Source organism: Sminthopsis crassicaudata, chromosome 4 (assembly GCF_048593235.1).
Source record: "Sminthopsis crassicaudata isolate SCR6 chromosome 4, ASM4859323v1, whole genome shotgun sequence".
Taxonomy (NCBI): domain Eukaryota; kingdom Metazoa; phylum Chordata; class Mammalia; order Dasyuromorphia; family Dasyuridae; genus Sminthopsis; species Sminthopsis crassicaudata.
The window spans coordinates 478,117,791-478,129,249 of NC_133620.1; the positions used below are offsets into that span (position 1 = coordinate 478,117,791).

General features: G+C 53.4%; 1 protein-coding gene across 2 annotated transcripts; it reads right to left on the reverse strand.

Annotated features, from left to right (window-relative positions):
- Window positions 1–3,165: 3,165 nt before the first annotated feature.
- Window positions 3,166–8,239, reverse strand: LOC141540468 (zinc finger protein 707-like). Of its 2 annotated transcripts, none has more exons than XM_074264565.1 (5): window positions 8,142–8,239; window positions 7,139–7,213; window positions 6,344–6,470; window positions 5,802–5,897; window positions 3,166–5,501 (listed from the first exon to the last, which is right to left on the reverse strand). In XM_074264565.1, exons 2-5 carry the CDS (start codon window positions 7,166–7,168, stop codon window positions 5,299–5,301), a joined length of 456 nt encoding a protein of 151 aa, XP_074120666.1. In that variant the 5' UTR covers window positions 7,169–7,213; window positions 8,142–8,239; the 3' UTR covers window positions 3,166–5,298. The 2 variants fall into 2 exon arrangements, with proteins under 2 accessions (XP_074120666.1, XP_074120667.1); XM_074264566.1 differs by having other exon boundaries at window positions 3,166–5,506.
- Window positions 8,240–11,459: the final 3,220 nt, after the last annotated feature.

Sequence of the window (11,459 nt, forward strand, 5' to 3'; positions counted from 1 at the left end):
AAAGGCCTTCCCAACATTCACTCCCTGGTATAGAATAAGGAGCTCTCTAAAGCAGAAGACTTCCCCAATCTCTTTATGTTCACGAGATTTTACTCCCATATATATTAACTAAGATAGAAGGCCTCTATGGCTGAATGCCTCATGACACTGATTATATTAATAAAGTTTCTTACCAGTAAGAATTCTCTGATGTAAATTGAAGATATCACATTGAAAACCTTGACACAATTGAGTACATATCTAAGGTTACTATCAGTTGCAGGGTAATCTCTATACTTAGACTGAAGGACACCCAACACAGAATATATTTACAAAATTTTTTTCTCTATGAAGATTCTCATGTCAGTTATTTCTTTATGAGAACCATTTTCTCAAGACTTCTTTCCAGTTTGAACTGTCTGATGCTAAGTAGTTTACACACACACACACAATCTTTTAACATTGATTCTTCTCAAAAAGCTCATCTCCAGTATGAAGGTTCTGCTGTTGTTGGGCAAGTTGTATTTTCTCTTCAAAGGCGGCCTTATACTGATTATGTTTGATGAACACTCTCATGCCTAATAAGATTGCTCACTTCGTCTAAAAAGCTTTTCCCCACATTTTATGACATTTTATAACGTTTTCTCTCCACTATGAATTTCTCTGATGTTGGACAAGGATTTCTGCTGATAAGAAAAGGGACTTCCCCACATTGTTTTATACTCAAAAAGGTTTTTCTCTTCAAAAATGAATTCTTTTCATGTTGAGTAAGATTGCCTTTTCTGGCCAAAAAGTCCTTCCCCACACTGATTCACATTTTATAAGATTTTTTCTCCAGTATGAATTCTCTGGTGTCGAGTAAGATGTGTTCTCCGAAAGAAAAGACTTCCTACATTGATGGACATTTCAAATGGTTTCTCACTAGTGTGAATTCTCTGATGTTGGGAAAAGTGTGTGCTCCGATGGAAGGTCTTTTCACACTGATGACGTTTATAAGGTTTTTCTTCAGTATGGGTTCTTTCATGTTCAGTAAGTTGCCCTCTAAGGGAAAAGGACTTCCAACAATGATTACACCTGTAAGGTTTCTCTCCAGTATGAATTCTCTGATGTCGGATAAACTGTGTGCTTAGCTGGAAGGTCTCCCCACAGTGATTGCAATAAAAAGGTTTATCTCCAGTATGAATTCTCTGATGCTGGGTAAGCTGTGTACTCAAGCGGAAGGCCTTTCTACAGTGGTAACATTTATAAGGTTTCTCTCCAGTGTGAATTCTCTGGTGCTGGGTAAGCTCCTTCTTCACATGGAACGTCTTTCTGCATTCATTACATTCATAAGGTCTCTCTCCAGTATGAATCCTCTCATGCTGAGTAAGTGATTGCCTTGTGGAAAAGGTCTTCTCACAGCAATTACATTCAAAAGGTTTCTCACCAGTATGGATTCCTTTTGATGCTGAGAAAGGGTGTGTGTGCTCCGATGGAAGGTCCTTCTCCACACTGATCACATTTTATAAGGTTTTTCTCTCCAGTAATGGATTTCTCTCATGTTTCAGTAAGTTGCCCTCTCTGGCGATAGGCTTTTCCAAACAATAATTTGCATTTTGTAAGGTTTTCTCTCCAGTATGAAATTCTCTGATGTTGGGGAAAAGATGTGTGCTCTGGTGAAAGGTCTTCTCACACTGATCACATTTATAAGGTTTCTCTCCAGTATGAATCCTTTGATGCTGAGTAAGTGGACTGTCCTCGCAGAAAAAGGTCCTTTCCCCACAGTGATTACATTCAAAAAGGTTTTCCTCCACCAGTATGGATTTCTTTGATGTTGGGGAAAGGTGTGTGCTCCGATGGAAGGTCCTTCTCACACTGATCACAATTTATAAGGGTTTTTCTCTCCAGTAATGGGTTTCTCTCATGTTTCAGTAAGTTGCCCTCTCTGGCGAAAAGCTTTCCAACAATGATTACATTTGTAAGGTTTCTCTCCAGTATGAATTCTCTGATGTTGGGAAAGATGTGTACTCTGGTGAAAGGTCTTCTCACACTGATCACATTTATAAGGTTTCTCTCCAGTATGAATCCTTTGATGCTGAGTAAGTGATCGTCTCGCAGAAAAGGTCTTCCCACAGTGATTACATTCAAAAGGTTTCTCGCCAGTATGAATTCTTTGATGTTGGGAAAGACGAGTACTCTGACTAAAGGTCTTTTCACACTGATCACATTTATAAGGTTTCTCTCCAATATGGGTTCTCTCATGTTCAATAAGTTGCCCTTTCTGGCAAAAGGTCTTCCAACAATGTTTACATTTGTAAGATTTCTCTACACTACTAATTATCTGAATATGGGTGACTCCTGAACTCTGGGGGGAAGCCTTTTCACATTCATCACATTTATAGGCTATTTCTCCAATGTAAGTTCTCGGATGAGTTAGCATTCTACTATCAAAAAAAACCTTTCCACAATCATTGCATTCATAAGGTTTCTTCTCAGTGAAAATCCTCTCATGATAACTAAGATATGAGCTGTGATCGACAGACTTACATTCATCATATTCATAAGGTTTATCTCCAGCATGAGTTCTCTGATGTTCAAAAAACTTTACACTTTCTGAGGAAGCCCCTTCAAAGTTGCTGCATTTAGATTTTTTTTCTCCAATATCTATTGTCTGATGGCAAGTAATAAATAGGCTGAGGTTTGTGTCTTTCCCACATTCTTTATACTCATTAATTCTCTCTCCAGAATATAAGCTAAGGGAATCAATAAAGTCTGATTGAGAAGTAAAATATTTCCCATATTCATTATATTGAGAAAATATCTTCTTTGAACAGATATTATATTTATTTGGGTCTGAAAGTGGAAGAAAACTTTTTCTGGGTGAAGCATATTTATAGAGGTTGTTTCCTAGAGACATTTTATATTGGGAAAAAAGATTTGTTTTTACTCTGATATTTTGACTGAATGTGGTACATTCATGGCTTCTTGCTTCATTGAGAATTTCTGTTTGGGTGATTTTTTCTTGCTGAGAATCATTCATCTCAATACTCTGATGGCTCCCTAATCTGGCATCAATTTCCCAGTCTTCCTTTAAGTTATAGAGACAGAGAACATCACCTATAAGTTTCTTCGAGCCTAACTGTTCTATCAAAAAGCCCAGTTTTGCAGTTGACTCTTTGTTTTCAGGCCTAGTCTCCCAATCTGAAATAAAGAAAATGGAAACATTAGAGCCACTTGTTACACACTTGACTCCTTCTGCTTCTCTTCTGAAAACAGTAATTTCACTAAACGTTAGGGGAAAGAACAATATCAACACCTTGTTGAGCCAGACATTATTTATGATCTATAAAAAATTTTCATATTGATCTTCCCAACCACCTTGTGAGGGAGAACAATATTAAGACTCCTAAAAATTAACACCTAAAAAAGAAGAGTCTCTAAACAATAGAAGGATTTGGATCTGGTCACACAGGTCATCAGTAGTAGATGGGTCTCCTCACTACTATCCTTATGGTCTTCAGACTGCTTCCTCATAATGGAGTCAGCTCCTGCTCCTTGGAAATCATTGGGCAGTGGCTGGATGACCTTCAGGGAAGAGAGTCCTACCTGGGCTAGGGGCAGAAAGGGAGGTCTAGTGACTGGACTGGCCATCAGCTCCACCACAAATCTCAGGTTCAAACTCTAAATCTTACCATGGTGCTGACTGTCTTACTTTTCCATATATCTAGACTCCAGGGAACTCAAGTCTATGGATTTCAAAGGCACAATGGAAGGCTATCAGAAAGTGTTCCTGGAGACATGGATCAAAGTCCAGTTGAGATCGGAACACGACAGTGCCTGCATGAAGAGGGAGGTGATGGGCTCAGGGGAGGTACCCTGGGACCATGATGAGGAATTCTGACCCATCATACTGAGAACCCGGCCTTCTTACCAGCCCAGGATTTACTCTGTATGCAACCCCCTAAAGTCCAGGCCTTGAGTTCACTGGGAGAAAGGGATAAAAAAAAAAGAAAACCAGCCCTTCCCTGAGGATTGGGGGTGCACACACATACACAGAGAAACACCTAATTGCATGTAGATGCAGAGGGAGAGGGGGGAATCAGCTCCCTGAGGGAGGGATAGTCTCTTTACCCCAAGCACCTACAGCAGGGACCCACTGCCCTATCTTCAGGGTTCCTGTACCATGACTGCTGAGTTCTCCTTATTAGTTCCATTGTTAATTCACAAAATCCCACAAAGAGCTCCCCTTATTTTGTTTGGCCTGGTATTAAATATATAAACTAACTGGAGAAGGATTGTCCTTTCAGGAAGTAGCTAGGGCGGCAGGCAGATGGAATTCTGGCTGAAGTCAGGAATTCTCAGACTCACTTGTTCTGTTCCCTAGCTTAGTCACGTAACCTATTTGTTTCAGTTTCCTCAACTCTGAAATGGGGTTCATAAAAGGACCTAAGTTCACAGCTCTGGTGGAGATTAAAGGAGATCTCTGTAAAGTCCTTGGCATACAGTACATGCTCCATAAACACTTGTTTCCTTCCTTTCTTCATCTCACCAATTCCTAAACATTTCATTTCCTCCAAACAGTTCATCTGATTTCACCCGTATTTATTTCCCAACTGCCTGTCTATGGATTCGATGACTCCTTAAGCAGCTGATTTCTAAATATGGAATTATTTTTCCTATCCCATAAGGGGTCCCAGCTTCTTAATGTTTTACTGAGCTTTGTTTTAGTAAATAAGAATAATGGCTGGGCTGTAATTCTGAACTGGGCAACCCTGGCGATTGCACCTGCAGCCTCGGTGAAAACTTTGTACTAAGAGGATTCAAATTTGGGAGAAAGCATCACGTTGTCTCGAAGTCATTGGGCCTGCTGGTTTCTGATGCGAAGTCATCGGTCCCACTGCGCCAAGTGCTTCAGCTACAAAACAAGTCGTTGCTCTCCAGGGGGTCCTGACCTAATGAGGGGGTCGACATGCAGACCACCATGGACAGACGGGAGAGAATCTCAGGGAACAGAATGGTTGGGAAAGGCTTCCTGGAGAAGGTGGGCTTCCAGCGGGGACCCGAAGGGAGCCAGGAGACGCTGGCGGGGAGGAGAAAGTTCCAGGCTGGGGGAGAGCCGGGAGATAGAATGGCCAGGGAGAAAGCACAGTCGTGGACCAGCCGTTAAATGCTGGTGGACCTTCTTGTTGGCTGTCCAAGCCCAAAGACAGAAGGAACAGCTTTCCTTCAGTGACATCTCAGAGGCTGGCATCATTTCTTTTTGTCTGAGGCCTGAGAACCCCCATCCGAAGGGGAAATGACAAGTGGGGGACCAGAGCCTCTGCCAGCTGAGGGATGAAGTCAGAAGCCAAAGGGCAGAGAGGGGAAGAAGCTGACGGACGATTCAAGGCCTTGAGCTGAGAAGGGGAGGCCAGCGCCAGGCGCCCACCCGGGGGAGAGCAGATCATGTTCTGATCCAACGTGGATGTGGGTCACCGATGGGGACACCCAGCAGATGGAGAAGGGGGTGGTGGGAGCTGGGAGTGCTCCAGACCAAGCACAGGCTGACCTTGGCGAGAGGAAGGAGCGGGTCACGGCACAGAAACAGGCACACCCCAGCCTGGCTTGGGGGACAACGGAGGCCATTCTCTGAGCCTCCATTTCTTTACCTCTAACCTGAGGAGTCAGAAGAGGCGGCCCCTGCCAGCTTCACATCCGAGGCCCCAAGAGCCTTCTCTGAGACTGGGACTTGTTAGGAGACTGAGGGGGCAGAGAATGGCCCTCCTGGGGCTGGCCCACAGTGGGGGCTTTTCTCCCCAGGCTGGGCAGAGGCTGCTGCCCCACTGTGGGAGGGCTGCACTCACCTGGACCGCCGCTGCCCAGGACTCTCCTCTCCGGCGTCCAAGGGGCCTCCCCTTGCTCCAGCTGGCGGATCATCCGGGGCTTAGACCCAGCCAGTCCTGCTCAGGGGAAGTGGGAGTCTTGGGTCAAGGGAAAGCTCCCTGAGCCTCAGCCCAAAGTACCAGGGGAAGCAGAGACAAAAAAACCCAAATCCCAACTGAGAGTGACAGCCAGAGCTGGGAGAGCCACGCTTTATGCCTCCCCCCCCCAACATTCTGGCTCCTGCCAGCTTTGAGGGCCGAGCCTGCCCAACTCTAGCCACTCCCCACCCACAACCCTTCGCCTCTCACCCCCCCAGGCACCCCAGCTCGGGGGCCCCCTGACCTGCCGAGAGGGGTTCTTACTTCTGGAACCTAAGCTGGAGGGCAGGGACTCTGACCCTTTCCTCCCTGGTCCTCAGCACCCAGCACAGGGCCCAGCTTCTGAAGGCCCGACAGGCGCTTCTCAGCCTCTGACTAACGAAGGGCCCAGAGACCCCACAGGGTCCCAGGAGAAGCCCCCTCACCCAGGCAGAGCAGGTTCTGGTAAGTCTCCAGCATCACATCCCGGTACAGCTCCTTCTGAGAAGGGTCCAGGCAAGCCCACTGCTCCTGGGAGAAGACCACCGCCACATCCTGGAAGGTCACCGGCTCCTGAAACACCAAGGGCCTCTGTCTGTGCTGCTCCAGGCCCCCGGGGCCAAGGGGCTCCCCGAGACCCTCCTGATAGCCATCCATCCTGCATCACAGCAGCAGCCCGGGATGGGGGGCTCACATCCGGCCTCACCTCCTGGGGGCCCCCAGAGCATCCCCTCCAATAGCCTGGACCAGGGCCCAAGGCTCAAGCCTGCTCATCAGCAGCCCTCTCCAAAGATGGCCCCCCCCGCAGGGAAGGGATAGCAGAGCGTCCCTCCGGCCAAGGCCCAGGCCGCACCGGCCGCCGACGCTGACCTTGGAGACCAAGCCTCCCTGACCGCCAGACTCTGCCGCCTTGGCTCCTGCATGTCTCCGGCCCTCCTGGATGCGGGGGTCCCGGGTAAATGTCTTCCTCTGGGACCCCGGGGTCTCTGGCTGGCGCCCACAAGCTGGCACAAAGGGCGAGCCTGGGACGCCCAAGGGGAGGGCCGGCTCTCCTGCAGGAAAGCCTGCCTCTGCCTCCCTCACAGCAAGGCCTAGTGGGGAGCCAACAGGAACCCCAAATCAAGGGCCAGATGGGGCTGACTCCAGAGAGGTGCTCCCTGGAGTGGTCCTCCCCTGGCCACAGAGAAGGCCCCCCCCTGCGTCATTCTGGCTGGGCCGGGCCCCAGGCCCGGGCCACTCACCTGGCAGAGCGGCAGGAGCACGGGGGCCATTGCCCGTCCACAGCTCACTTCTCGGGGGAGGCTGGAGGGGCAGGGCTGGGGAGGAGAAGCAGGTCATGAGGGCGTGGGCCTGCAGGGCTGGGAGGTGGCCACAGGCCGGTCCCCCTCCTCAGGGGGAGCTGGGCCAGGGAGAAGCCCCCCATCCCTAAGGAGAGTGAGGGTGAAGACCCCGGGGGCCGTCCCCTCCTGGGGGGGTGAGGTGGGGGGGGGGCTGGGCCAGGGAGAAGCCCCCCCATCCCTAAGGAGAGTGAGGGTGAAGACCCCGGGGGCCGTCCCCTCCTCAGAGGGGCTGGGCCAGGGAGAAGCCCCCCCATCCCTAAGGAGAGTGGGGGTGAAGACCCCGGGGGCCGTCCCCTCCTGGGGGGGAGCTGGGCCAGGGAGAAGCCCCCCCATCCCTAAGGAGAGTGAGGGTGAAGACCCCGGGGGCCGTCCCCTCCTGGGGGGGCTGGGCCAGGGAGAAGCCCGGCCTGGGACAACTTTTCCGGGGACCCCCTGCGGGCTGAGAGCCGGGCGGGCCAGGCTGCCGGCTCCTCTGCCCCAGGCGCGGGGCTGGCACGGCTCCGACTGCCCGGAGGGGACACTGGACTCCCCCTGAGCCCCGCCCCCCCAGGCTCTTCCCGCTGCCCCTTTCCGGAGCCCAGGCCAGGCGGGGAAAGGCAGGGACTCCCAGACCGAGGGGGGGGCGGAGGAGAAGGGAAGGGGGAGGAGCCAGAGGTACAGGGAGGGGTGGGAAAGATGGGGGAGGGGCCGCAAAGAGGGGCGGGGTCAGGACCAGGAGGAAAGGACCGTAAGAAATAGGAGCAAAAGCAGGGGGGAGTGGCTGGGCGAGGAGAAGGAAGGCCACTGGAGGGAGAGGGCAGAGGTCAGGGGTCAGGGGTGCAGCAGGGAAGGGGTGTCCGGCCGAGGGAGGGGACACATCGTGACCCCTCTGGCCACAATGACCCCGTCTCCCCTCGCAACTGACCGGACCGGACACCGCCTCTCTCTTGGAGGACTGCGAGCCAGGAAACGAGCCCCACACGGAAGTTGCGTCAGAAGACACGTTTCCTTACCCCACCCCTCTGGCCGTTTCCATGACAACTGCTCTGGAGAGGAGAGAAAGGTGCGGGAGCGCTCGGCCTTGTGGGAAACAGGCTCGCGGAGCCTCGGGGCGGCCAAGCTGGGGTCCTGGGGCAGTAGTGCGTATGCGCCTCGCTCTCCCCCGCCCCTTTCCCTTTCTCGGCCTTTCCTCCGTTTTCTCTCCCTGGAGTTTGACGTAGTGACCCCCGGGACTGTTCCCCAGCTCCCCTCCTCCTCTAGGCACGTGCCAGATAAGGCGGGATCAGGGGTCAGGGGTCAGGGGCCGTCTACCTCCAGAAAATGTGCAGGAACTGGGGCGGTCAGCGCGTGCCCCCAGGCGCGGGGTGCAAAAGGAGCGTCCGAAAAGGAAAGGGAGCCCCTCCTGCCCCAGGAGGCGTCCAGGGCAGCGTCCCAGGGGGACACGTGACGTGGCCCGCTTCCCGTGGTCAGGGACCCCGCCCCGCGTGAAGGGAAGAGCTGGGGGACCCCGGAAAGGAAGCGAGCCTGGGGGGTCGGGAGGCGGGCGAGGAAGCTGGCACAGGGAGCGCGGCCCCCGGAACTCCCCCCTTTCGCTTCCTCCCTGTCCCATTTCCCCTCAGTCCCAGCCCACTTCTCCTTCCAGCTGGCTAAGGGTGGAGCCTGCGGACCCATTCCCTAGTCGCAGCTACCTTTGGCCGAACAGAAGGGCCGGCCGATTCTTCCCGGGACCGAACCCCGACTTCGCCCCCTCATTTGGTTCCACCGCAGCCCGCGCCTCTGGCAGACTCTCCGGGCGTCACTCCTGCCCTAAGGCTCCACTCCGGTGACGCGCCACTTTTTGGGCCACGGCCCCCGGGGGGGAAAACTCCCGAGCCGGGAGCATTGTCCTAGGTGGCGCTTGGGCAGCGATGGGATCACTGGGGGGGGAGCCACGTGGTTTTTGTGGCCTTGTTCCAAACCGCTTCTCTGAGTAGTTGGACCGAGTCCCAGACCCCCCCACGGTACTCCCCCCACGGTCCCAGACACCCCCCCACGGTCGCAGACCCCCCCCCCCCACGGTCCCAGACTCCCCCCCCACGGTCCCAGACCCCCCCACGGTCCCAGACCCCCCCACGGTCCCAGACTCCCCCACAGTCACAGACTCCCCCCACGGTCCCAGACCCCCCCCCACGGTCCCAGACCCCCCCACAGTCACAGACCCCCCCACGGTCCCAGACCCCCCCACAGTCACAGACTCCCCCCACGGTCCCAGACCCCCCCCACGGTCCCAGACCCCCCCACAGTCACAGACCCCCCCCACGGTCCCAGACCCCCCCACAGTCACAGACCCCCCCCACGGTCCCAGACTCCCCCCCCACGGTCCCAGACTCCCCCCACGGTCCCAGACTCCCCCCACGGTTGCAGACCCCCCCCCACGGTCCCAGACTCCCCCCACAGTCACAGACTCCCCCCACGGTCCCAGTCTCCCCCCACGGTTGCAGACCCCCCCCATGGTCCCAGACTCCCCCCACAGTCCCAGACTCCCCCACGGTCCCAGACTCCCCCCACAGTCCCAGACTCCCCCACGGTCCCAGACCCCCCCCACGGTTGCAGACCCCCCCCCACGGTCCCAGACTCCCCCACGGTCCCAGACCCCCCCACGGTCCCAGACTCCCCCCACGGTCGCAGACCCCCCCACGGTCCCAGACCCCCCCACGGTCCCAGACTCCCCCCACGGTCCCAGACCCCCCCACGGTCCCAGACCCCCCCCACGGTCCCAGACCCCCCCCCCACGGTCCCAGACCCCCCCACGGTCCCAGACTCCCCCCACAGTCACAGACTCCCCCCACGGTCCCAGACTCCCCCCACGGTTGCAGACCCCCCCACGGTCCCAGACTCCCCCCACGGTCCCAGACTCCCCCCACGGTTGCAGACCCCCCCCACGGTCCCAGATTCCCCCCAAGGTTGCAGACCCCCCCCCACAGTCCCAGACTCCCCCCACGGTTGCAGACCCCCCCCCACGGTCCCAGACTCCGCCCCCCACGGTCCCAGACTCCCCCCACGGTCGCAGACCCCCCCCCACGGTCCCAGACTCCCCCCACAGCGCTTTAGCGCAGCTTGCCCACAGCTCCTCCGGCGCCGCCATGCCCCCTGCGGCCCTGACTCAGACTCACCTGGCGGCAGGGATTGAGGACATCGTCACCAGGCCGTGGTTCGGGTCTGTGCACGGTACCTGGTGGTTGGGGATGGGCTCTGGTTCACAAGTAAATGAGCGTGTGTGAGAATACGAATGTGCTGGTGTTAGTGTGGGTGAATGGGTAAAATAGGTTTGAGCGCGTGGGTCTGGACGGACATGTGAATGTGGGTGTTTTGTGACTACTTTGGGGGCCAAACGCCCCTCCATTTTTAACCTGGCAGCCCCTTTGAGAGACATTTAATGAGAAGGTTTTTTAAACCTATCTATACGGATTTGTCTTCATCTGAAGCCAATGGTTTCTTTGTGAATAGGTTCTAAGATTTTATGTCACTATCAGAATGGCCTTTTTTTATTTGTTGGGTCACCTCCAGAGGGGAATGTTTCTTCCGGCCTCTTGACCATCAGAGAAGGGCTTTTGGCCATTGGCTCCAGCCAAATTCCTACACACTTAGATATCAGACTCTTACCATACAGTTCTGAGGTAAAGATTTATCCTCAATGAGAGTTTCTTGGCTTAGTTGGCTTACTCAGATTTTTTTTTCCTGAAAAAGTTTCTGAATTTTATGGAATTCAAATTGTCCGTTTTGTCACTTAGCGTCATCTCCCTTTTTTATTGGCTTGTGATTTTTTCTTCAACTCAGGGCACATCTTCCTTCCGTTTTCCTCCGCTATTTTTCTTTGTTCTTTCTGCTAGGACCTCAGATATGTAAGTAACATCTTCACTGACAGTTTCTGGGGTATTTAAAGTAAAATGCATGCCTTTGCCCATTCCCTTAGAAACCGCTCCTCAGTTTTCTCAGTAGTTTTGGAGCAATTCATCCGCTAGTTTGTGTTTACCCAATCTGGAGAATTAAGTTTGATTGTCTCTGGAAGAAGGAGGAGAAGGGTGCAGAGAAAAGCTGGTAAACCCAAGATGAAGGAGAGAGAAAGAGAACATCTGAAGAATATGAGTCACCAGGCCTAGAAAGGGGCAAATTAAGATGATAGGAAAAAAACCAACAAAAACATCCCCCAACCATGGCAAGTGTAAATATTGCACCCAAGATGTCCAAATGATCCAAAAGACTA